The 27759-nt window shown below is 42.3% G+C and overlaps 1 protein-coding gene across 2 annotated transcripts in view; it reads left to right on the top strand.

Moving 5' to 3' along the window:
- The window catches only part of neto1l (neuropilin (NRP) and tolloid (TLL)-like 1, like), a 69197-nt gene that overhangs the window by 36254 nt on the left and 5184 nt on the right, over positions 1 to 27759 (top strand). For both annotated transcript variants that reach the window (XM_073488466.1, XM_073488465.1), the window contains exons 5-9: positions 9884 to 9925; positions 10938 to 11065; positions 17537 to 17619; positions 18263 to 18408; positions 25657 to 25770. In XM_073488466.1, coding sequence (XP_073344567.1) covers positions 9884 to 9925; positions 10938 to 11065; positions 17537 to 17619; positions 18263 to 18408; positions 25657 to 25770 — 513 coding nt within the window. The remainder of the gene's footprint in view (positions 1 to 9883; positions 9926 to 10937; positions 11066 to 17536; positions 17620 to 18262; positions 18409 to 25656; positions 25771 to 27759) is intronic.

Raw genomic sequence — 27759 nt, 5'->3', positions numbered from 1 at the left:
TAGTGATGGAGAAGTGTTAGAAACTGTGGCTCTTGGAGGCCAAAATCTCAATCTGCATCCTTCTCTCTCTCTCTCTCTTCCTGTTTCCTAATCTCTCTCTCATAATCTCTCTCTGCTTCTGTCAGTCTCTCCATCGCTCTCACACAACCCCAGATTTACTTTTTCCCCGAACTCTCTTTTAATTTCCTTCTGCTCACTGATTCAGTTTCTTTAAAGGCTAATATTACACGCAATTTCACCCAAAAATCACATAATTTCTCATCTTAAACCATGTTACCATGACTGTTAGTGCACTCACGCGGCAAGCTGTTTGTTCTGCATTCCCTTAAATCCACTTGTGTTTGTATTGGCCACTAGCTAAAGTGTGTTTGGCTGCGGTTTATAACCCCACTGGGTCAAATTGTAGCCTGTTGTTGGCATAGAGAAGTCTGTGAGCCATTGATTCTCCCCTGGGCCCTCAGGAACAGATGCAGAGCGGCAGTGAAAATTGAAACAGGAGTCGGCTACCTCTCATAATTCCATGACAGTGAAATGAAACACTATCTCAAGAAAGCAATCAGACTCTCAAATTACCTTTCTTGGGGGGGGGGGCATTGTTTGCAGATCAGCAGAACTGTCCTGGCTCTGTCCCTTTATGTCATTGTGTGTCTTTTCTCTCTGTGCCTTGCAGACAGTCTGTGTGCAGTAATGAGTGGCAGAGAGGCGATGTTGTGTTGATTTATTGCATGGTTGCCCAAATGGAACCTGGATGGAATGTGTCTGTCATTGGGGCATCACTTAGATAGAAACACCTGTGATGCCTGGGGACAACTAACTGCTCCATCAGGAATGGGTTCCTGCGTGAGCCATCAATGCATCTCACACACACACACACACACACACACACCCGAGTTTACACAGTTAGCCTACACACAAAAAAAGTTTTTTCTCTCCATTGACAAAGCTTCACACTCATTTACACAAATCTGCTTGAAATCAGATGTAGCCGTACATACCAGAGGTGTAGTGGTGTGTATATGAAGGTATATAACGTATGGCGTGAAAAGATACTCCACAGATTTAGCACTGCACTTCCGTAATGTGTGTCGGACTCGGAATGGACAGTTCAAAAATGAAAGTAGCAAAATCGATGCAGCAGAACCAACAATAATGTCTTTATGATCCCAAACATCCCTGTTCCTTGTAAAAATATGGTGCCTCCATTACCCACAATGCAATTCAGGACTCGGATGTGTTATGCAAGTACCGGCCAATGTAGCCTTTAGTGGCTAGCAGCAATGAGTAGCGGGCTACAGACAGACTTTTGTTTTGATAAGAACCCCCTAGCTGGAGAAGTTGCATATTGCACATGTAAAGACTTTATATACTACTTTTTCACATATGCCTTTAAGGTAGTGCTTCCTTACAGTCAGTGAGTGGCCTGTCTAGGCTATCACCCTTGATGTGGAGAACCACTGTCTAATGGATAAACTCAAGGGAAAAAAGTCCCTTGCCTCGCTGTCATTTCCATAACTTGCGATCTTTGTAGAGGGGTATGAAACACTAGTAACAGTAGCCAACAAAAAATGAAATATAACACCAACAACAGTCACAAGCTAGAGGAAGAGGCATCCGCAGATGGAGATGTGGCAGCCACTGAATCACAGGGTTTCACAAGTGTTGGTGATCAGGGCCACTCAGACCGCTGTTAACTGAACGTGTGCTGTGATTTCAAGCTCACTTTGATAAGCAAGTTGGTCCTTCCTCTGTGTTTTGGTCTTTGGAATCACAAGTTGTGGAAAACAACTTGATACATTCAATCAAGTATGTCTTTAGGCATAATTTTGAGGTACCTGTACAGGTATTGCAGTCCTTACATACTAAAGATATGGCAGTCTTCTTAGTGCACTGTTTCAAACAGTAAGCTCCACAGCGTACCCATCTACCAAGACACCACTGCAGTATTTTGTTCCACCACATCCACATGGGATGGGGGATATTGTTCTGAAGGTGCTGGAGAAGAAGTGCTGTTTCAGGCTCAGCTTTGTGTCCTTGTCAGTGCTTCCCAGGGGCCTTCTGGGAGGAAGGAAAGAGGAGAGAAGGAGGGGAGCAGTTAACAGCTTGACCAATAGACAGGATGGAAGAACACACACACACAACACAACTATGAACACACACACACACACAAAGCTGCACACACGCAGCCATAAACAGATTTCTCAAATCCATCACTGTGAATAAAGCTGCAAAATGAAGTGAAACTCCATCCCAGCGACCGAATTCCCTGCTGTCCTTTGAAAGCAAAAATCTTGATGGACAACTTTATTTGATGTGACACATACAGTGTGAGCGTACAGGCGGCTGCAGAATGAGCTAAACTCAAAATCGAACTGCAGAAAATGTTACAGGAAGAGAGTATAGACAGATGTGTGGACAGAGAGATGGGTGAACGGACAAATGAGCAGATTAATTAGCAAATAAGAGGTGTTCTCCTTCAACGCGACTGTGCTCTATGGGCTGGAGACCAGAGCGACATTTTAGTCAGTGCAATCAAAACTAATTAAGAAAGTAAATGAACAAAACAAACAGCAGTGTATTTTTAAAATACAATGTATTGTATCTATACAGATATCTAATATATGTAAAGTATGTCATACTGTATGTTATTTATGTTTATATGCTGGAATCACTTATATGCCACATGTTTGAAGGCTGTATATGTCCATATACATAATTGAATATATTAATATATGCACATATATCGTATGTTATAACAATAAATCTATTCATTCATCTCATTCATGTTTCAGTTTAATATATTTGGCATATATTTGAATGAACCTACACTTTAACACATGCGTTCTACAAAGATTTTACATAACTCAGTTGCACATTACGAGTGAAATATATAAAACCTATGTTGCTTATATGTTTGTGTTGTACAGTATATGCCAATTCCTACATAATGTTGCTTTAACACATATAAAAAAGGGCACCGATTTTGGTGGCAATCAGTGTCAGTTGTACTTATATGTGAACCTACATTTTTGAAAAAGGTAATATATATACTTTTGAGATATATGTGGCATATATGTCTGTTATCATTATGTGGACATATAGAAGCCTATATAAGTCCATTCAGAAACATACATAAAATCATTTTAAATAGTATTTTCATTTATGGGGCATTTATGTATGTAACACTATATGGGCAACATACTGTATGTGTGTCATACATATAGTATCCCATATTTAGAGATATTTATGTGTCTACAGTATACTGTAACCATACTGTATATACTGTATGAGGCACATATAGGGCATATATGGTTAAAAACTGATTGTGGAAAGTAATGGGCAGATAGTTAAAATAGTTAATTAAAAGTTATTTAAGTTGAAGTTGAAATTATTTCCAGCTCATGATCCTTCACAGCAGGTAAAAAACCCACTAACATCTGGCTTTTGTCTTCAGTGTGAATGGGTCCAGCTCTGATCAGCTGTGATGGAAACAACACTCGGGTGGACACGCTAATTTTGGCCCCTTTTCTAGTAGTAGTAATGTAAACATGCCTGAACTGAACTAGGCATTGACACTTCTATCTATGAATACTGTTAAATAGCATCCAGTGTAAGATCAATACAAATGAACCGATCTGAAGCACAGTGCGTGGTGTTGATGAAGCTGAAGATGAACGAGATGACCCTGAGAGTCACGTGCTCGCTCTGCTGAGTTGTCCTTGAGCAAGACACTGTATCCCTGTCCACATCAGGAGCTGCTCTACAGCTGCTTCTTTTATGGAGATCAATAATGTATCACATGAATCATTGGTTCACACACAAGGGCAGAGATCACACAGTTCTTGTAATCTATATGCCTCTGAAAGGCTGCGACTGTCCGTCCTCTGAGCTCAGACGTTTATTTAAGCTGATACGTCTGGACACTGAACACCTCCACTGGAACGTACAGTATTGGGGTTAAGTGCCTTGCTCAAGGACACTCTAACTATTGGTGGTTGAGATAGGAGTGGGGATTAGTCTGTAGCTTTTTTCCACTGAGGTTTCGCAGGTCCTCACTGCATTCAATACAGGTCAAGGGCAGGCTGTATTAATGCCTGTATGAATGTGAGGCAGTGAGTTAAGCCTCCCTGGATAAATAACAGAAAATTTGCGATTCATGTCACAAGACACACTCCTTTTCTTCCTGTATTTCCCTCTGCAGTCCAGTACAGTTCTTAGCGGGATCGTTGGTGTGTAGCTGTGGCGTTGGGGTACACATCGCTGCTAATCGCTGTTCGGGGCACGGACCCAGCTCACTGGCCATGACACCCAGGGTGTGGTGAATCCTATCAGTCCCCAACAGATCCTGTTGCCCCCTCCTTTCACAGTCACCGTCCTGTATAGTCGGGCTGTCATCCATTGGGTCAACAAAGCCCTGTAGAATGGGTATTAGCTATATAGCTAATCTTTATAGCAGCGTTTGATCTAAAAAATGGGGGTTTTCACAATGGCCTTTTGTTTGCTCAGGCAATGTTTGGCGTATGTAACATGTAGGTTTGTTTTGGGAGAGCTGGGTGAGATTGAAAACTGCGGACACGCACTCAATACAGGAAACTGTGAAAGTATGACAGAGACAATCACCTCTGCCAAAATTGTTCTTTAGTCGTGATTGAAAGGGCTGGAAGTAATCAAAGTGTGGAAAATCTTTCCTCCTCCTCCTCGATCTCCATCTCTCTGCCTCTTCTTCCGTCTGTCTCCTCAGCTCCATCCATCCACAGCTGCGCCTGGTGTGATTAATGGCAGCCATTCATTAGCTTGATCAACCACTTTAGCAGAGATTATTAATCAGATGCTTATTTAAATGTCACCGCTGAGCAGCTGAGAGGAAATGAGGCCACTGGGAAAGTGAGTTTTTGTGTGTGGGGCTGCTCGTGTGTTTGTTTGTGTCCTCTTGCCACATGGTGATAACCACGAGCCTCATTCATAGGGTGCTTTACATACATCGGGCTCAGCGGCTAATACTGAGGGGAGGTGCGGCGACGGAGCCTGATGTTCAGCTGCAAATGAGATGAAATGAGACGTGTTGTGTTTCATTAATAAAACATAGTGCTGTGCCTGTATTATGAAGAGCAATAGGAAGTTACCAGGAATTTACAATCCCCTGACAGTTGTGTGTTTCATGTGTGTACGTCCTTATAATTCTGTATTGAGCTGGTATTTGCAGGCTGCTCATGCTCGCTTCCTGGAGCATTTACACGTCCGTACATTCAGCTTTATCTCTGTAAATCTCTGCTTTGGCTGGCGATGCTTTCACATGGAGGTGCATAAGTACTGTACAATGGTGTGAGTGTATTTTTTATGTCAGGATTAACTGTTGTAGGAAGATGACAGCCTTTTTTTCTCTCTTTGAGGAGCTCAATATGCGCAGTGCTGTGGGGCAACTTAAAGTCCTGGGCTTTAAAGTGAGCATTTTCTGTGTTGCAAAGGGTAAATACAGTAAGCCCCAGAAGATTACACACTTAGACGAGCTTTATGAAGAGAGGAAGGAAGAGGGTGTGGCCATGTGTGGATGTGCTCTGAATTCAGCTCACTCAGGCGGAGGCATTTGTACAATGCAGTGGAGAGACTGAGCACTAAAGAGGAGCTGCAGTGAGCATACAATGGCAGCACAGACTGCACATATCCCACATGTCCACACGGGGGTGTTTATTATGATGTTTAATATTCGACGCAGCAACACACCGTGATGCTTTTGAAGTTTCCTGCAATCAAATATCACATAGGTGCGACTGAGCCGAGGCATCCGGCTCATAAATAACAAGGTTAAAGCCACGGGCTGTGGAAAGAGTACACGTACTTTGTATAGTTCATCAATCATTTTATCAATCCGCGCAATTGATTGAATCGATTAATCAGGTAGAGCAGCGAAGGAGAGGAGGTGATTGATGACGGCGGGGATGGAAGCCGACCTGATTGAAATTCAGAAGCCGGAGTCTAAAAAGGTCAAGGGTCACTCGAGAGGCATTTATAGGCATAGCAGCCTCTTAGTGGGACCTCGTTGCCATGTTAAGGATAGCCTTTATCAAAAGTGTTTGTGCGTGTGTGTGTTTGTGCGGACATCATGCATCCATTCCTCCTGAGGTTGCTTGGCCTTGTGATCGTGGTGGGTTAAGTGATGCCAAAGCCCAATAATAAATCTCTGACACAACCAGCACACATGACCTGAAGGTCACCGTTTCATTAACTGTCTTCCACTTTGATTTTCTCATCCCTCGTCCCTGTCTGCTTCCCCACCTGCCCACCTGCTCGACACACACACCTATGCATCCAGTGGAAGGCAACATGGAGGAGGCTCGGGAATAGTCTGACATTTTGGGAAATGTGTTTATTCACTTAATTGCTGAGAGTTAGAGGGGAAGATTGATACCACGCTCTTGTCTGTTGGTTACATATGAGGCTAGAGCCAGAAGATGGTTAGCTTAGCCTAGCATAAAGAAACACTCAAGGAGTGTCAGACTAGCTCTTTCCCTCGTTTCCACCATAGACTATATAAAACAGAAAATGTCAGTAAGAATTGATTTAGCACAGCTGCTACATTGTTGTTTGCAGCTCTGGCTCAGGCGTGTGTGAGCTGACCATTCCGAGCAGACTGGGTATTCAGGAGGGGGGGGGGGGCCTTAAAGAGACAGGAGCTAAAACAGAGCGTTTCAGACAGAGGGGGATTACAGTGCTGCAGCACTGAACAGTATGAGAAAACTGATGTGTTTTTTGAGCACTAAAGCATGTAAACCTATTCTAGTAGTAACCCAGAATAGAATTTTGAACCTGAAAATGAGTATTTATGTCTCCTTTATCTGATTAATCATGAACATAATTAGCGGTGGTGTTTTTGCTGTCTCATGCCTTTGTACAATGGCACATTTATTAAGCAGTGAGCTGGAGGGCAGAATCGGAGAAAGACTCTCAGTGGAGTAACAGTCTGTGTTGTGCTATTGAAAGAAAACACAATCACTTTCTGTGTTAAAACTTGCCACCTCTTCAGATTGAGAGCAGCCATGTGGGTGGATTTGTTTGTACTGTACAAGCAAATAACAAATAAAAAAAATAGTTGCTCAATCACACCTAACTATCCAAGGCCAAAGGAGCCACGTGTAAACTGCATGGTATTCCCCATTCAGCTTTTTATAGATCAGATCCTTTGAATCTTAGTTGAAAGAAGCAATTAATCAGGAAGGGATTGTAGCGAGAAGCCCTTGAGTAGACTCTAAGCACCTCTCTTGACTGCTTTTCTGTTCACATGAATCTTTTACCACGTCCCAGTTGGTATTGAAAGCGCCGAGGAGAGAGAGGGTTTTCTGCAGCCTCGCTAGATTTGCACACAGGTATTCAACGGGCTCTTCTTCTTTTCACCATAAGGGGAAGTTCAGCTCCTCTGAATCCCCACAACAGCCCAGCTGAAATCGTGCCAAGGATCTCTCCCCTTTGATTATATGTTTTATGCAGCGAGTGTCATCATCAAACACAATGAATGCTCATCCTCCCTCACCAGCCATTTCATTCACTTTCTTTTTTTTTTTTTTCATCTGGTGTTCTGTCATCAGGCGTGCAAGCGTTGTCAGGTATATACAGGACCTGCTCCTCGGGTCCAGCTCACAAACACCAGAGCGCTGACTCATGTCTAGACAGAAAAATTAGAGCATACATACAGACAAGAAAAACTGTGACATTTAGGCAAGGTGTTCACGCTGCGCAATCAGACCTCATTTTCCACACTGAGCTCAGTCAGTGGTAGCCATGTCTCGATTTGCAGAGGGACAATCAGATTTAATGTGAAGCCCTTATTTCCGCAGGCTCTGTCCTCAAATGAATGCAGCCTTGAGCTCACAGCTAACAGCATATCTTTGAAAGCAAAACTGCCCCGTCACTATAGGCTGGAATAAAATAGAATCAGCAGGAATGCATTTAACACTGAGGAGTTTTTGATTTCAAGCACAATGCCACGTGTCATAGCACGGCGACAAGGTGACATGCCACGTCGTCATGGTGAAATTTGAGCTCCGCAATTAGTCCGACAACGATTATCCTGTGACTAGTTTAATGGTTTTCATCATTATTTGCTTTGATTGTATTGAACACTGAGACACAGCTATTCAGAATAAGTTTTGAATACGTGAAAGGCAGGTTCTTAAAAATTAAATGATTTCTTTTGTCGTTGTATAAGTGAGTATTTTTCTCCTGGAGTTTGGTGGGTAGAACACACAAAGGTCTCCGCACAGCACACACACACACACACAGAAATGATGACGTGAAAGAACGGTAGAAAATGTTCAAGAGTCAATTTCTGTCTTGTGTGAAGTCATCTGAGCAGCGATATTGAATCTTTGGGGGATAACAGACGAGACTGTGATGTTTCACTAGCAAGACAAGGTAACACACCTCAGCGAGGCCGCGCCTGTTGATGTAATTTATTGCAACATTATACCAGAAAAAAAAAAAAGAAAAAGTGTTCAAAATCCTTTTCGTTTCAAGCTGACTTTCAAAACTTTTACCAGACGCTTCCCTTATCTAATTTGGCTGACAAAATGTACGGCCTCAGCTCGGCTTTGTTCAAGTTTTTATTCACAGCGTGTAAAAGTTTGGTTAAGGATTAGATTCACATCCCCCAGTGGTCCGCCGGAAATTTCTGTAACCTTTCTTAAGGCCATTTCTAATGTTTCTGTTCTTCCATTTATCTCTGTTAAGCTTCAGTTCTGTTTTGTTCTGACACTACAAAAGGGAACAAAGATAAGACTTCAACATATTTGGTGAGCTCAGAGGAGTTTTCACTCATATTTACTAGGTCAGGTCAGTCCAAAAAAAAAAAAAAAAAGATCAGTTGTATTCTTACGGTGATTTTTTGTACAAGTTAACAGTGACATGACAGTGACCTTTTGTAATGCGCCTTTAATTGGCCTGGCTGTTATTCCCCCAGAAAACAGCAGCTGTCTTGGTTTCAAACCATACCGATGGTATGGACCGTTTCCACAGCTACTTTGTCTAAGAAAATGTAGCTGGTTATACTATACTAAACCTAATTAAACCAAATTACTGTCAAAGTTGCTTTAAAATACAGCTGCATATTCTACCGATTATCATGTCGAATGAAAGCCTGGGAGAACTGCACTAGAGTTTGACCTTGATCCTCTAAATTTGCTTGCAAAAGCCGTAATTGCCAGTAAATTTGGTTGATTCCATATTTTGATGAATAGCCTATAGCTCTAATGAAGGCATTATATAATTTCAGAGGAGTGGGGAGCTGTGGTGAGCTCGTTCTCTTCATCTGTTTAGCATCACAGTTGTAACTTTGTGTTTTTCAATGCGCTGTACTTCTTTTTACATATGGTTGAAGGACAGACCCTGCAATGAAACTAAGAAACATAAGGTTTAATCACTCCAGTAAAGGTCCAGTGTGTAGGATTTAGTGACATCTAGTGGTGCGGTTGCAGATTAAAACAGACTGAACACCCTTGTCTCACCCTCTCTTACGTCGGCCATTAAAAATGTGAAAAACACAAAATGCACTCTCTATAGTCAGTGTTTGGTTTGTCTGTTCAGACTACTGTAGAAACATTGTGGCAACATGGCTGTTTAAGAGGACCCACTACCTCTGTAGATGACATGAAGGACAGCTAACATGGCGGCAGCTTTGTTCTTTAGAGCTGCAAAGAAAAGAGCGTAGGCTAGTGAAGCACTGAAGGATGCCAAAATAATTTGCGAAGTGGCAGCAGTAGTAGTTTTCTCTGCAGGAAGCTCCTCAGTACTTTGTTACACCTGCTTGTTTTTGCCTTTGTGAGGATCCTGATTTTGTAATCATGTATTAAAAATGAACGCCCCCACCCCTTCCCCTCTTCTTCTGCTCTCTCCTCAGATCCGGACTTTGCAGACATGGGAGTACCCCCACCTCTGCCCTGTAGGTATACTCACTCTCTCTGTCTTTCTGCCTCTGATTCCTCCTCTCTACCTTTCTGCCTCACTTGTTTACACATTCACACTCTCTCACTGCTCTTTTAATATCAACAAAGCATTCTGTGGTTCCTCCGGTTATGTATACTGATCGGCTGCAACATTAAAACCACTGACAGGTGAAGCAAATAACATTAATAATCTTGTTACAATGCAATGTTCTGCTGGGAAACCTTGAGTTCTGGCATTCATGTGGATGTAACCTGAGACACACCACCCACCCATACACCATTGCAGACCAAGAACACCCCCTCGAAACAAGGGCACTCCCTGATGGCAGTGGCCCTTCCGGCAGGACAGTGCGCCCTGCTACGTGATGAATACGGGCTTAGGAATGTACTGAGGAACATGACAAAGAGCGCAAGGCGTCAAATCGACCTCTAAATTCCCCAGATCCCAATCCGATCGAGCATCCGTGGGATGCGCTGGAACAAGTCCAATCCATGGAGGGTATAACATGGATCGGATTTGGCTCTGACCAGTTGAGACATGGACTTAGGGCCTCTGGGGGTGCCCTGTGGTGTCTGGCACCAGGGCCTCCCTGGATCAGACTTGTTCCAGTACGTCCCATGGCTGCTCGAATTGGATTGGGATATGGGGAATTTGGAGGCCAGATTGATGCCTTGAGTTCTTTGTCATGTTCCTTGGGACATTCTTGAGCAGTTTTTGTGGTGTGGCGGGGCACATTGTCCTCCTAGAGTGGCCACTGCCATCGAGGAGTGCAGTTGTGTTCGCTGAGTGCAGGGTTGACTTGGTCTGCAAGTGTTTGGGGTTGGTGACTTCCACATGGTTGCCGGAACCCAAGGTTTCCCAGCAGCACATTGCACTGTAGCGAGATGATCAGTGTATATTTTTTGTCCTCTAGTGGTCTTTGTGAGTCCATGTGTGCGTGCTTGAGCCGCACATGTGTATATAGGAGTGCATGTTTGTGTGTGTTTATGCATATGCGTGTGTTTCAGCCTGTCAGTATGACTTGGTTGGTCCAGAAGGTATCGTTGAGTCCCATCAGATCACCAGAGACGGGAAGGCTGGCGCCGCCGAGGCCGTCGACTGTAAATGGTACATCCGCGCTCCGCCGCGCTCCAAGGTTAGTGTGACATAAGCTACGCTCCCATCCAACTGCGAATTAGATTTACTGCCAAATTTTTGAAATGTCACATAAAATGAAATGGTAATGAAATTGTGTCCCCGTCAGCTGGCTCGATGACAGAATAACACAGTTACATCAGACAACAAATCAACGGGAAAAACAGATGCTGCAAGACAAATACTGCGTGTCTTCATTCCGGCTTCGAGATTCTATTGAGATATATTAATTTGCCGTCTTCATTCATGCAGTGAGATCAGAGGTTGCATCAGGAAGCTTTGATATTACATGTGGGTTTGTCTGCAGCTGTCAGCAGTGTCCCAATGTGAGTGTTCGTGGCTGCGGGGGGACTTGTTCCCCTGCTAGGGTCAGACAGATAGGCAGAAGGGTTTATTTGGGGTCAGGCCCATTTTTTTAATCAGCAAGCTGTTGCCAAGAGGAAGAGAGGGATGGAAGGAGATAGAGATAGAGAGGGAGGGAGGGGAGTGGGGGTAAACCGGACAGACAGAGAGAGGGAAGGAGCCTTACTGCTGATGAAATAGCGTTGCCATGCAGTTTGACCCTGAGGCCTGCTACAGCCGGTGTTTGTTTTCTCTGCCAGTGTTCGCCACGCTGCCCTGCGTGCATACACATACACTGAGTCACGTCCACACACACACGCACGTGCACACTTTTACCACATCACCTAACACGCAGCAGACATGCTTCCTTATCTGCCAGTTACCTGCGCTGCATTAATGCTACAGGATTAAAAGTTTCCCGAGGGTAGAGCAGCAGTGCAGGGAAAGGCCACGTTTTACAAATGCTATAACTTCTGCTATGAGTCCATAGGGCTCGATCATATAGGCACATACACAGTCCAGTCCTTGACTGCAGTAAATCTACTGCAGAAATAGTGTCGGCCCTCTGCTGGGTGCTTTTGCAGGGTGTTATTTAATAGAAAAAGGCAACATTTTTACATTGACTTTTATGGTTAGAACAGTTGATTCAAGGACAGAAGCTCTTATGAAGCCTGCGTTTAGAGGATTTAAAGGGATTGGCTATATTTATAATACTGTAATTGTGAATGGTGAGGAAAATAGACCTGCAATTTATGTTTTGATGACTAAAGGATGCTCAAAAAGCTTATTTAAAGGAGCAGTTCACCTAAAACTGGTTGAAGTTTTGTCCTCCACTAAGTTTCACAGCAAAACAGCACTGCAGCATTCTCCTAACAAACTGAAGTAGATGGGGACTTTAATATTACGTTTGACTTCTACATTTAAAAACATATTTTATATAATATATAAATATCAAGTCCATACATATAAAATGGTGAATTTCCGTATAGCTTTGTATCAGTGGGATTCAGTTCAGAGAATGTGTGCATTCTCCTGTTACTCCCAGGAGTGAGATAAGGCAGCTACAATGTCAGCTTAACCGTGTCACTATTTGTTTCACTAATTCAACGCCTGTTAATGATACAAGATGTTATCCTTCCCTTTCTGAGGCCACCGCGGAGATCTTTTCAAAGACATACAGTCCACATTAGGGAAGCTATTAAGCTTCGTTCCATCCCTGATGAAAACTCTGATTTGGTTGATAGTAGTTTTTCACGCAGGTTTTTTATACCGTATGATATGATAACACTGTGACTGTGATTCATGGCCGCAGCAGTTGCTCGGCTCTTATCTGACATATCCTTTGGGTCGCATATTTCTTGCCTGCGCCCTTGTTTCCCTTCAGAAATGTCCTTTAGATTCAGCTGCTTTAAGGCCTGAAGGCCATAGGAGCTATAAGACTGCGTCACCCACCTATAGCCATTCTTTTCACCATAAGCACTCATGTGGAGCCTTACAATAAGTGGAGCGTTGAAGCAGGTATTAGAGTGGACCCTGGCTGTTACAGTCAAATCGCTCTTAGTGGAGCTGCGTGAGACTGCCAGGAAGTTGTGGCTGTACACAACCAAAGACGACAAAAAACGTCAGTTCTGTGTGTGTTGCATACGTGCCTCCGCGTGTGCGTGTATGTGCATGAAAGGGTGACAGAGTAGGTGAGCCCGGCAGTATGATGTATTTTACCTGCTCTGGATCAGTGTCATATTTCGCCCTGCAGGAGTGTCTCACAAGGCAAGTCATGGGCCAAAGGCTGACAGTCATTGGCACTGATGGACAAGTCGGCAAATAAAATTTTTGGCACAAATCTATCATTAGTCGCACACAGTCCTGGAGCTCTCACTTCCATCAGCAACTGTTCACACTCGGTTACACATAAAATATATAAAACGTACCGTATCACTCTGTTCCTCACTTCCTCTCTCTTTCCAAAACACACACACATGCATGCTCATATGCTACCGCAGTGAAGCCCCAGCCCCATCGCTGTGTTTTGTGCACGCGTGAGGTTGTGCTGCGTGCAGGGTAGGGCTTTCATTTCCCTATGCTGATACAGTACTGCACTGTACCCACTGTGCCAGAAAACAGCACAGAGATAATGACATCCTATACCGGAGGCTCTAATTAGACTGCACCGGAGCACTCCAGAGAGACGGGAGGAGAGGGGGACAGAGGAGGAGGAAAAATGGGAAAGGAGAGGAAAAGGCAAAGATATACTTAATAATGCATTTTATCGGAGATCTGAATGTATAGGGATGAAGTTTAGGGGTGAGATGGCAGATGGTGGAGAGAGGAATGGCCTGAAAGGTAAGGAAAGGGGAGAGTGACTGAAAGATACGTGCAGGTAAGCAATAATGATCATGTGTTGTTGCCAGAAGTGACAGCACTGCACCAATATTAATGCCATAATGTGATTGCTTTACAGCCCCAATGAGTCAGTTTTCATTTTAGCTCCTCCTATAAATAGATTTCTCAGAAAAATACCTAAAAAACAAACAAATTAAAGGGGCACTATGTAGTTTTGGAGACAAAATTCAAACTCAGAGTTTTAATATTTACAATATTAATGAGGTGATAATACAAACTCATAATTTTTCCATAACTGAATAAACAAGCTGTTCTCAGAGTAAAAGAACACTGTTTGAAGCAAGAGAGGTGGCAGGGTCTGCCACATGTAAACAAAGCAAAACAGTATGAAACTGTGTTTGTTTATTCAGTTTATTCAGTCATGAAAAAGAAGAGAGTTTGTCTATTTAGTTTGTTTAAGAAAAGAAATCAGCCATTGAAGATCTTTCTCTTCCGATTGAAATTTCTTCCCCAAAACTACATAATGCACCTTTAATTAGCTTCTACTAAAACATCAACGCGCAGCACAAAATCACCTTTTAGGATAAAGAGATAATCTGTGTTTTAATGACAAAATTGGATAATAGGTTTAACAAAATAACTCTCATCAGTCGCAGTCTGTGTTTTTCTCACAGTTTCTTCTTCTTGTCTGAATTCAGCTGACAGCGGTTAGTTGTGGAGGAATATATCTTTCACATTCTCGCATTGACTCATCACAGTTATTTCCCTCAGACATCATTTGTGTCTGCTTCCCAGCACACCTGCCTGCACTGTCTGACACCTCCGGTATCTTTTCATGAACATAATGGCCACAATATGGACATTCATTCTGACTGTAATGAACGGCGCGAAACACAGCGAGGACATATTCGTGCCCCCGATCGCTGATGGATTCTGCGTCGTTATTGGGCGCTGCAGAATCAATGGCGAGGCAGCCTGTTTTTCCTGCTGGAGCCAATCTCTCGTCCTGCAAATTGATGATTGTATCTATCTGATTCATTGCCGTCGTTTGGCTGCGTGATGCCATCTGCACTCGGATTTTTCTTCATCATTGGTCAGTTAGAGGAGTTGCTGTAGAAAAAACAACCGAGAAGCTTTGATTTATGAATACGTTGGGCCAGGAAATGAGGCCTTTACAGTCAAATCTAGCAGACAGCATTTTAGTGAATGTAAAGGTTGAGCAAAAATTTCACAGGTATGAAGAAGTAGCAGTTATTACATTATATTTCCATGCCTAAACAGCAGGATGCAAACGATTCTCGTCCCATCGACACCATTTCACGTGGTAAAAACGATACATTTCTGATCTAGGCTGTCATCTTTTACAGCATAAAAGGGTGCATGTGGCAGCATAGTGTGAAGGCTTTTCTCTTTTATCACTGTGTTGCCCCTCTCCACCAAATAACAATAATTGAAAAAGCTTCTGGTTCTTGGTTCTTTCAAGTTTAGCTTGCAACTATCAGCACTCACAATGGCAGCCATGTCCAGAGGGCAACATCTCCGTCCGTCCTGCTTTAGTTTTTCAGGTTTTACGGTTCACACTGCCGGCAGCAGAACGACAGTAGTTGGATTTTTTAGAAACAGTGGTAGATCTCTGATGCTTATCGTCAAGGTTAATCTCTCTGTACTGTTCTATTTAACTCATCCAGGAAAATAGATCTGTGGATTACAAACCCATAAACTGTAGCTGTAACATGAGGGATTAAGAAAGAATATTACACCTGCAGGAATGAGCATGAGAGTCCTAATTATTATTATCTTTTTTTTTTTTACAACAATAATTACTATTACCTTCTTGTGAAACTGTATAAGGAGTCTGCAACAAGTGCAACTCATAGCTGATGTCAATGCAGAGCTCATATTCGGGTGCACTGTCCTGCCGGAAGGGCCACTGCCATCAGGGAGTGGCCTTGCTTTGAGTGGGTGTTCTTGGTCTGCAATGGCGTTTGCGTGGGTGGTGTGTCTCAGGTGACAAGTTATAATGTTATATGATTTTTAATAAGTGCCCCCTGGTTGAATTAACTATTACTGGTAACAGACTGCTGCTTTAACTGCATACTTTGTGCTGTGGGTGGGAAACTTCCTGTATAATTTGGCTGCTACTGTAACTGATGGCAGAATGACTGGGCCTGTGACCTAATTATTAACATGCTTACAGGTACTTTTCCCATTATTGACCTCTTGAACTCTAAAACAAATATAGCTAAAGTTGGCCGAGAGCCCCTACCCGTAATCTTAACCTTGACTATAACCTTAACAAAAACACGTTGAAGCAGACTTCTTTGGCAACATGCCGCGTGGAGTGCAGCCAATTTTGAACATCCTCCACTCATGAGAATCACTTTGTTCTTTTAGTTTTTCGTGTGTTACTTCCTCCAGTGTCACGTGTTGTTCCTCTCAGATCACTGACCTAATCACTGTGTCATCCACTCTGTCTGGAAACCAAATTTTGCATCCACCATCTCAATCTTTTGATCTCATTAAAAGGTGCTGTATTGGAAATCCATGCAATATTGAAGAGACCACAACAGCGCTCTGCATTGATGTCTGCTGAGAAATTGCCTTCCATCTTCCAGCCCTCCCTGCAGGGATTAAGACATTAATATCAATACAAGTCCATACAGTCAGTGTGACAAATTAATTTTAGGAAGGCCACACCCTCTCTACGCACACTACTGTATATATACATCCATCCATCTTTGCATTGTGAGGCTAGCAATGACATTGAGCAGTATTTCCTTCCAGTATCACAGCATGGAAGACGAAAAAAACACTCTGATTCATGTGACAAAGCCAATATATCCAACAGAGTGGATGAATATGACAGATTTTTATTAGACGGAAGATTATTGACACCAGTACGAGAACCTGGGGGGAATTGGCGAGCCTGTTACCCCCTCCGATCCGTTTCACTTGTCATGTTGTTGAAGCCAAGTTGACATTGTGAGGTCCATTATCCCGCTCCATCTGCGCCTTTCGTCTTTGGGCATTTAAAGCGTCACATTTCCCTGTCACAGTTCGGGAGCGGTCCACTCATTAACCGTAATGATGGCGGGGTGCTGTGCGCAGCCGACCAGAACCAAGGCTGTGATTGGGCGATCTCGGCCTGATGAATGAGTGACAGACAATGATGCGCAGGCACTCAGGAAGTGTTAGTTTCGCCTAGAACGGCTGTTGTGAGGAGTCAAGGTGGATAGCAAGGTTGATATTTGACTCAATGAGGCTTTTTTTACTGACGAATGATAAAAAAAGTTTATATACTGTTTTAATCTGTCATGGTTTGAAAAGAGTTTGTCGTATACTGTGTATGTTTGGAGTCCATTGGTGAAGACAGTGAAAAGAGCTGTAAGTGGATGACATTTTCTCTTAGCTTGTGGCAAAATGTCCAAGGTCTCCTTAAACTTTAACAAGGTTGTAGGTTTTGTGTAATGTCTTATCTTAACAGATATGGATAATGAGTCTAAAGCTAATAGACTCTGTCTGTCTCTGAGTCCTCATTTGATATGCGTATGTAATGACTTTGTACAAGCTGCAGTCTGTCAGTCTTATTTCATTACAGAGCCGCTATATCAGGCACCGGGATAATGAGTAAGATGCACAGGCCATAGGAGGGATCTAAAATCTTTCCTGTCACCCCTCTCTGTTCTATTTTGTTCACCTTTTTTCTGCTGTCATGTCTTTCAAATTTCCTCATTTGATCTCTGCTTGTTCTCTTTGTATTTCCTCCTCTCTGCCTCCTCGCATTGGACAGATCTACCTGCGATTTCTCGACTACGAGATGGCCAATTCCAATGAATGCAAGAGAAACTTTGTAGCAGTGTATGATGGTGGCAGGTGTGATTCTTTGACATGTTTCATCTTTGTCTTTTGTTTTGATAAATCATACAGAGGCTCAAAGGGGTCATAGTTCTCAGCTCATTCCTTTTAGGCCCTTTATTGTGTGATCATGGCTTAATCATCTCCTTTTCCTTTCAAGTAAGTGTTTACTTACAGGACAAACTGTTTCGTATGTTTCCAGTGATGCTAAGCTACAACTATCTATAGCTTCATATAGTACAGTCACATATCAGACAGATATCGATCTTTTTGGCAAGCTGTTGGCAAGAATATCAAAATAATCCTTTAATAGAACAGCCATACAACAATTTTAGCGGTAACTCACTCGCAAAACAAACTTGTTTTTTAATCTTAGTACAATAATATAATATTCCAATATTTGATATCTTGAGATATGGATATAATTGAATCACTAACTATAATAGGCTTACAAGGAAATATGAGCTCCTCAACAATCTGTTATCTTGACATAACCAGAATATAAAGTTGTGATCACACGATAACAAGCCCCCAAAAAATATGAGCCACCATGGCTGCTCTGAGCCTCTCCTTAATAATGTGGATTATTGAAATGCGCAGCAAATAGCCGTGTCACTTGATAACAATCCTTGTGTTCTTATCTCATCCTGTCTCGTCTCAGTTCGGTGGAAGACCTAAAGAGCAAGTACTGCTCCACGGTGGCCAACGACATCATGCTGGTTTCCACACTGGGCGTCATCCGCATGTGGGCGGACGAGGCCAGCCGCAAGAGCCGCTTCCGCATCCTCTTCACGACCTACCAAGAGCGTAAGACGTGGCGGATATCTGCCCTCATACACATGTGCTGGTCTTCATAAAAAAGATGTTTACTGCAAAATGACCCACCTACTGAGGGAAACTGATTAGCTTTATTAATCAGACCACCGCTCCGTGACAGCGTCATTGACGCCAAAATAAAACAGGTCTCGTCTTTAGTGGCGGCCATTAAAGGAAGACGGAGGAACATTGACCGCTTTTATGGCACGTTGTATCGTATGTCGTTTGTAGGAAAGGTGCTGTCAGAGGTTTCCATTTAGTTTTATGACCATTTAAACAGAAGCAAGCAGGAAAGCGAGTAATATGATTTCTATTATGGGGAATATTAGCCTGTGGGTGAATGTGAATATGACAGTATTGGTGGATTTTAGCTCAGCACTGCAGCGCTGTTCTTAATAGAAAAGGTAGACAAAGGATGAGCTATAGTATGTTGACATCTACCCGTTTTCCTTCAGACACACACACACACACACACACTTTCTCATTCACGTGCTTCTCACCGATGGAGCTTGTAGTTTGACAGGGGTTGCAGAGGGCATTCTTTCTTTGTACTAGTGTGGTGACTGAAGAGGGTCTGAGGCTTGTGAGTATACAGTATGTCAATGTCACTGGCAAAGAGCTGCGCGCACACACGGCATTACTGAACGTTGCATCTGCATTATCCGGTCTTGAAGAAGGAAAGGCCTGCACAAAAAAATGCATTATAACATGATTCAATACAAGAATTATGTTAAAATTATTCACTGGATTTGTCTTACAGCTCCACTGAAATTTCAAAGCGGTGCTTTTCGTGCCAGACGTCTCTTTTCAGAATGCTCTATTAACGCCACAGTGTGTCATATCTGTGCCAAAGTTATTGAGAAGAACACAAAATGTGTCTGAATTTTCCTTTGGGCTGCACGGTTGCTTGATTGAATGACACAAACTACCCCCACCTACTCAAGGATCAGTCATCACACCTCAGATATCTACAACACGGCTTAATTGGTTTGTATAAGAACAGAAAAAGTGGCTAGCTTCCACAGAGCAGGCGGAGGACAGCAGTGGCGGCGGAGTTGTTTGTGTTGTGAAGTCAGTGTCCCTTTTGTAAGGCCAGGATGTGCTGTTGCCGGGGCAACACTTCTGCCTAAGTCACTGAGGCGATCCCCAGCCAGACCTCAGCCTTTAGAGCAGCATCCAGCACAGCTCAGCAGCACTGCACCAGCGCCTGTCAACAGTGAACGTATATACAGGTGGAGGACAGGAAGCACACGCAGCAGAAGTAAGTCAGTGTAGTGTGCAGTCTGAACTCCGTTCTAGTGCAGAGCAGCTTGTTGGAAGACGCTTCAGAAGGTAAAACACACTATGCTACACTGGTAACAGTGGAGTAAGGCAGTTGTTTAAAGAAGAACATGGTCATACTGCAGTGTATGTGTACTGTAGTAAGTGTAATTGCATTTCGTCCTGTTCAAGTATTTTAAAACTATATTTTAAACATGTTAAATGACATTAAAATGTCATATTTATATTGCAGCAAACAACTATTTTCATTGTTGATTAATATGTCAAATATTTTCACAATTGAAAAACAGTGATTTGTTGTTTAGTCTATAAAATGTCAAAATGGTGAAAAATGCTGATCACAGTCCAAAACCATAAGACAAGACAGATTTTCTCCAGCAAATGGCGATAACTGATGCTTTACCCACCCCTTATGGGTAATACCAATAAGTTAACCAAATGTATTTTTAAAAAAAAGGTCTTAAACTATAGTTTGCGCACACCTGAGGGCGAGGAAGGCTCGGATGTAGTGAGCAAAAACGGAGGATTTATTATTGTTTGACACATGACGTGGCTCCACCCAGGTGCAGCAGTTGGATGTCATGAGCGTGACTTTGCTGAGCTTCTTCTGTTTTTGTATTTGTTGACAAAATGAAAACCAGTTTTAGAGGAGCATGCTGCCATCTACTGTATCGGAGTGAGCAGTCGTTCAAAGCGATTCGTTTTTATCAGATCCACTTTTTGGCTATAACTTTAATCGATATCGATGTGTAACCGATACAATTTTTTTTACGGGGCTGATATTTTAAAGGGCATAAACTCTTAATTTGCTGTCACAGATTACAAAGCAGAAAATCCTTCATTTAAGAAGCTTGAAAGATTATTCTGCTATCATTGCAGCTCTGGTATTGAATGATTTTATGCATTCTGTCACTTTAATTTCACTGTTGATTTTATTATGTAAGAAAAGTTGTTGTTGAGGCACAAATAGCAGAACAAATGATTACACAACATTTATACATTACTAAAAACTGAAAGTAAAGTATTTCAGTGACTCAACTCAGAACATTAACATCATTACACTTTTCAATGAAAACTCCACCTCAAACGACCCCACAACTACCAATATATGTTCAGCGTACCAATTCTAGGAATCTGTAGTGAGTAGTAGACAGGCCTCAGTGAATCAAAATTTCTCTTGACTTAACCAATAAAACATCGTCTTCGTGTTTTAAACTGAACAGAGAAACACAGAAAGATCACCAAGCATTGGTCAGTGGACATTCACTATTTATATAAATGATTGATTTTAAAGATAAGATTGGAAGGTGCAGTTGTCAGAAGGGTCGATGTAAGGTGAAGTGTTACAAGTTATATCATTCCCCTCCTCAGGTGAAGGGAAGTCATTGTGTACCCACTACAAGTCAGCGTGTGTACTCCGTTACAGGTGCACCAGCAGGATTTGCAGCTTATAGAGCACTTTCTACAATAAGCGCTCCCTTGCTGAGCCTTTATATGTTTGTTCACAGCTGCTGGTTCCCAGTGGGACCAGCAGCTTTCATACAACCATTCACAGCTGCTGACTCCCACCGAGACACTCCAATGGGGGGAGCAATGTTCCCAAACGCAAACATCCACCTTTATTGTCTTTGCTGCGTTCACACCTGCCGATACGACTGATCTCGCTCCGTTTCCAGACTCACACACACACACACACACACACACACACACACACACACACACACACATGGACGCACTCCTGCTATGCAGAGCTCCAGCGTAAGTTTACAAATTTGAAGCATAAGAAAGTGAAGCCTATCTTTACCCGAGAAGCAATTATGTCCTAGGTGATAAATGTGCTTGTGTGACATCTCAGCTGTCAGCATTGTTCCGCTTCATCAACAGATACCCGTCTCTGGGGCTGCAGATGGAAATTTGCTCTGGCTCCACTACACACATCAGTTCTCGTTTCTCGCAAAGCTCCTTTACTGTATGCATGAAAGCATTTGAGAACAACACAGTTTGATAACGTCTGTTAACATATGGATCTCTGCTGAGTCTTAGATCAGATTGCATCATCTCTGAGTACTTGTTATCTTGGTTGCTTTTAAAAAGAATACTGTGGGGATATTAGATTGCACCATTGTACAGCAACATACACTAAGATAAGAAGCAGCACTGGATGGATGGATGGATGGGTGGATTATTGATGGATCATTTAGTTACATGACAATAAAGAGGTGAATAAATAGTTACCTACACGTAAAAGTAAATAATACTGTACATATATTTATATAGGCTATATACTGTAGACAATGGGTTTACACGATTACCCACACATTTTTTATTTATTTATTTATTTATTGTCTGATTGCCAATAAAATAGATTCATTTTAAAATGCTTTGGCTCTGATGCAGCATTCAATCTGCAAGGCAACTAGTAACTTATTTTCAAATAAATGTAGTGGAGTAAAAAGAACAATATTTGCCTCCAAAATGTAGTGGAGTATAAAGTAGCAGGAAATGGAAATATTCAAGTTAAGTACAGGATTTTAAAGTGATAATGAAAGGGGAAGCAAAGGAAAAAAAACTGTTACACATTCTGGGAGAAGATTTGGAAAAAAGACTCCTTTGGGCTTTGAGGATCTGCAGGGTCTGGATGTAGAATAGGGACTAAGGAGATCAGTGATGTGAGCTGGCATCAGTCCACGTTGTGCTTTAAAAACAAATAAAATCGTGAATATAACTATTCTGCAGTATATGTCTCTGGTAACCAGTGAAGGGAGGAGTAATTAGTATCAGACAGTATATCTTAATCCTCCATGTAGACAATGATTATAGGGAAGTGAAGTTATAGCACTGAAACGTGACAGTGATATTTCAAATAAGACCGAGTGAGAGATTGTATGACTGCAGGTGTGAGTGCTGAAAAGAGACCGCTTTTGCGAAAGGAAAACATATCTCCCATAAATAGCAAGACTGCACTCATATAGAGCAAAAAAAAAAAAAAACACGCGAAACAAAGATCTATAATGGTTATTTAATTTGAAAGAAAATTCATTTCAAACCATGTGTTGCTTCCAGCACTTCACTGCAGAAGCCTCTCTGCTCTCTGAGCCTCCCTCTGCACAGACACCCAGACTATTTTCATCAGCCACTCATTTAGGAGTTAATTTATGCTTTCAGCAGTGACTGTGAACGGTTCTGTGCGGGCAAAAGGGCACTTTTATTACAGAATGTCTTGAAATTAATTTCGCAGGAGATTAGTGTGGATCCTGCTCTTTATAACGTCTGGTCTCGCCCTGTGGTGTGCAGAGGCGATGCAAGGGGGTGGGCTCCCTCTGCTGGTTACGAGTACGCAAACTGTGCCAGATTTTTGGCATGTGCCGCATGAAAGGAAAAGGATGAGAAAGAGGGAAACGGCACGGGGAGAAAATGAGAAGAACACACACAGAGAGCCAATATGAGTCAGGAAATGCTGGCAAAGGCCCAGACAGGATGGGAGACAGATAGAGATAAGTCACTCTAATTTGGTGTGTTATTATTCACTTGGGACGAGTGCTGGGATGAAAACAGCCATACATCACAGCGGTAACACTGTCAAATAGTCCCCAGCTCTGCCATACCACTGGCAAGCTGCTTTAGTACCCGGTGCCAGTGTTGTGTGTGAGAGGGGAGAGAGTGAGAGATAAAGACAGAGGATGAGAGACATACAGACGGAGAGAGAGAGGGAGCTAAATAGAGCCATCCATTAAAGTCACATATCGGTGGCACATAAGTACCTTTTGGAACATTTAGAAACTGAAAGTGGTTTTAAAATACTTTTACCCTTCACATACTTTTCTAAAAGATCATGGATACTAATGGGTAGTACTTGTATGAGTGATTCTTTAATGATATTCTGCAATGGTGGACATAAAGAAAGACATTTACTCAGGAACTGCACTTGGTGCTTAAGTATTTCTATTTAATGCTACTTTTTAAAGGCTAACTCCACTAATGTTACACATTAAAATGTCTTAGGGAGTACTTTTACATATGTGAAAAGTAGTATAAAGCCTTTCGGGCTTTAGAGGAAGCTGCATTAAATCTGATTAACTGCCTCTAGTGGTGTCACTCAGTGGGTAGTTGCATTGTGGGTAATGTAGGCGCCAGGTTTTGAAAAGGAAGACAAATGCCTGGAATAAAAAAAAACATAATCTCTGGTTCCACTGTACTGATTGTGATCATTTGTTTGTAAACCGTCCATAAGGAGTCTATCAGTGTTATAGCAGTGCAATGCTAGATCAATGGACTGCTTTTTAAACCTGGTGCTAGGTTTATGGCAATTAGCTCCCCCTGGTGCCCCATGTTTAGAAAAACATCCGAGAGGGTGCCCCTAAGGTAGATAAAACATGATACAGTGCCCTCAAGGGTGCCCATCCAATGTACAAAACGTGTTGAAGTGCCCTCTAATCATGACTTTCTACGCGATGGTGCCCCACAACATAAAGTTGATGGCTTTTTTATTTTTTCGCCCCTGCCCCTCAAACATCCTGAGTACACCACTGCCCTGACGAGCTATGATATGAAAATGTTGCTTGCACTTTAACATACTTTGACATACTTTTTAATTATATTTAATTACATTTTGCCGTTAACACCTTTACTCATAATGGAGTATTTTTACTGTGTGGACTTGATTCCACTTCAGTTCTTCTGACATTGTGTGTGTATATTTCTGCCTCTGGTGGACAATATGGCGACAATCATCTCACAATATATTTAACTTCATACGGTGACGCTGACTTGATACTAGAGATGTTCTGTTAATTCTGTTTAGACACTTTTACAGATAAACATAACCAGATGGAAGAATGTGTGTTTGGCTCAACCAGTGAAATAAATCACATCACACTGATGCAAGAATCCTCTAAATTCAACATTGCCATATGTTGCCATTGTCTGGATTGCCTACTGGAATACAAGATGGGATAATAAAGAAACAACTACAGCTGTATAAGTCCGACAGTAAAATGTCTACCAGGTGGCAGTGAAATCACACAACACAGTAGATTAAATACAAACTACTTGAGCTTGTGGTTAGCTTACAGGGAGCGGTGAACTGGCCAATCAGCTGGCATATGCATTATTATGATTGGTCACTGAGAGTAAGGGCACCTTGGCTTTAAATTATGTAGCTCCGCAGTCATATATATGTTACGATGGAGCCTGTAACGCACCGGTTTTTACGGCCCCGTCTTGCTGATGGCTCGCTCTACCTCTCATGCTGCAGTCATAGGAAGGTGGAGACGTGACTGCGGTGCTGTGTCTCAGACGGCGTACAGCGGGAGGGCAGGTGTCACGGTGATGATCATGTGTGTGAGGACATTCTCTTGTTTATGGCCCGGTGTAGATTTGTGTTGACAAGGGCTGCACACCGAGGACGAGTAAACGACATCTTGCATAAACAGGACGCATTTGTTTGTGTGCAGGTGATAGTGAAATGTCATGGCTGTCTTTCCGAATACCTCACACACACACACAAACACACACACGCACACAAACACACAAACACACCAGCAGGCTGGCAGGCAGGCATACGCCTTCCAAGAAATCCATTCACATCCACAAGTTGTCTCGGCAAATGTTTGAAGAGGAGGATGAGGATGAAAATTCATGAAGAACAGATGGGTTCAGGGGGAAGCAGATCTGATTTGAGTAATGCCCGTCCAAATTTATTTTCCTCAAGATCTGGCACACTGGAACTTCTCTTCAGCTGTACTTCAAATGCTGATTTGTGTCGCAGCGCCCTACACATTTGCAGCTGGTGATGATGGGAAATGCACTAAAAAGAAACGGTTTCTAATGCTCCTTATTACATTACAAGTGGATAATGTTTCAGTTAAGTGAGGATAGTATTATAATAGATTTGTGTAAATCTCTGAAAAGCTCTCAGTGTGATAATTATTGTGTAAATTCGCTCCGTCTCTTTTGCAGCTCCATGTGATGCAGATGCCTTCTTCTGTCACAGCAACATGTGCATAAACAACACGCTGGTGTGCAACGGCATGCAGAACTGTGTCTACCCCTGGGATGAGAACCAGTGTAAAGGTGAGATGTGACAATTCAGCTCAGTAGTTTGAGCTCCATGAAGAGAGAACTAGATTTGAATGTTTCAGCACCACGGAGAGCAGCAGGGAGACAGCCGGTTTGAACTTAACTGACTACTGCTGCGACGAGTACTACTGAACAGCTGTAGCTGTGTAGTGCTGTGACAATTTTACATTAAATCTGTTTTAGTTCTTTTCATTGTTATTTTTGGCAATAGTTTCACATTTCAAGGCCATGAATCATAATTTTTTTTCGATGAGCTTCTTATTACGAGTGATGGGATCCAATCTGAACACACTGTTTTCTGCCAAAATTAGAACATTTGGGTTATTTTATTTAGAGATCTGTGTTTTTTCTCTGTGTTGTTCTCTGTGGTTTTAAGGGGCCGGGGCTTAGTTTGACTGTTATAACGTGTTAAATGTTAAACTTATTATGTTTTTGTTTTTTTAGTCTGATTCTTGATGATTTAGTCATATTTTCGGGGAGAAATACTTAAGATTTGAAGCCAAACATTCAGAGACTTACAAGGCGAATGGTGTGTTGTAGTATTTTGTATTGGAAATTCATGGCTAGAGTGGCAATGTACGTATGTAATGCATTTGAACGATAATTTTGCAAATCAAGAAAGTCACAGTTTGCTGTAAAGATGTTACAACTCAGAGGTTGATTGACCATGTTTGTTTTGCATTAACTCTGCACACTGGGTCGGGCATCCAATGTATTCACATCAGTAATTGTAGATCAACCAAGGAAAAATGAAAAAACGTGGTGGACGTACGGTTAAAAGAAAATTTACAGATAAGAAGCTGAGGAGAGATTTTTTTTTCAGTTTTCAGGCCGTAAGCAAATAGACAAAAGAGTTTATTTTGGACACTGATCATATAATTCCTTTATTCGTATGATAAATCACACAATTTAGAAGACGAGCTTTTATATTTGACCCTCAACTGATCCTGTTCTTGGTCCAGGTCAGTGTTTAAGAACTGTGGACAACTGTGTTGAAATGTCTTGCTCCGCTGTCTTTGTTTTCGTTCTTTGAAGCTGTTTTTATTTTACCCTGCTTCCTTGCCTCAAGGCAAGCGAGGTCCTGTCTATTCCCCGACTTTTTGATACTATCAACTCTTCTCATTTCCTCTGTAGCGCGATCCCTCACTCCACTCAGAATTTTAAAGCCACTGGATCTATACATTGATCCCCAGTGTGTTGCTTCTGGCAACTACGCACTTTATCTGCACCTCAAACTGCACCTCCCTTATTGCGGCATCGTCTTATATGATTGCCATTGCGATTATGAGCTGAGATATGTGAAGACTCCGGGGATCAGCCAGTTTTTCTCTGCATTATACCGCCAATTATTAAGCCTTCTGTTCCCTGACCTTTCATGACCCATCGCTGTATTCATAGTACATAGGATGAGATCTACACTACATCCCCTGAGCCCTCGAGCACTGAAACTCCCACGTCAATAAACACAATGTGTTTTGATGATCATTAGGCTGTTGTGCTTGGCTTGCAGTTAAGATGTGTTCTTCTTTGTTTTTGCTTCGAAGATTGGCACACACACACAAACTTCCAGCCACTGTTGATGCACGCAGACATGCCTCGGTATTCTCTTTATACTGAAGCTTTAAGCAGAATCAGTGACAAATTGAATTAATTAAGTAATTCCCGCACAACCCATTCCTCGCTCTGACGAAGACACCTTTCCTCCATACAGTCCGAGTCTGAAATTGTGCAGAACTCAGAGACCATGTTTCTCAGCCTGTTACGCCGTCTTCCGCCTTCTCTCCACTCTAGTCATGCATGGGGCCACCGCGGTGCCCGCATTTGTCCTCATTAGCGGTAAAATGTCAAGTTTTATTCCTTTCTCCTTTACACTTGTAAAAAGAGTAACCATTTGCTGTCACTGAAGCTCAGTGTGCTGCGCTACATGTTCATCCAGCATTTAAATGTCACAGATCTCCCCACAGATTGCCTCTCTACACACTC

This window comes from Pagrus major, chromosome 19 (assembly GCF_040436345.1).
Source record: "Pagrus major chromosome 19, Pma_NU_1.0".
Lineage (NCBI taxonomy): Eukaryota > Metazoa > Chordata > Actinopteri > Spariformes > Sparidae > Pagrus > Pagrus major.
The sequence above is the reverse complement of the archived record's forward strand: the minus strand, read 5'-3'. Positions and strand labels throughout refer to the sequence as shown.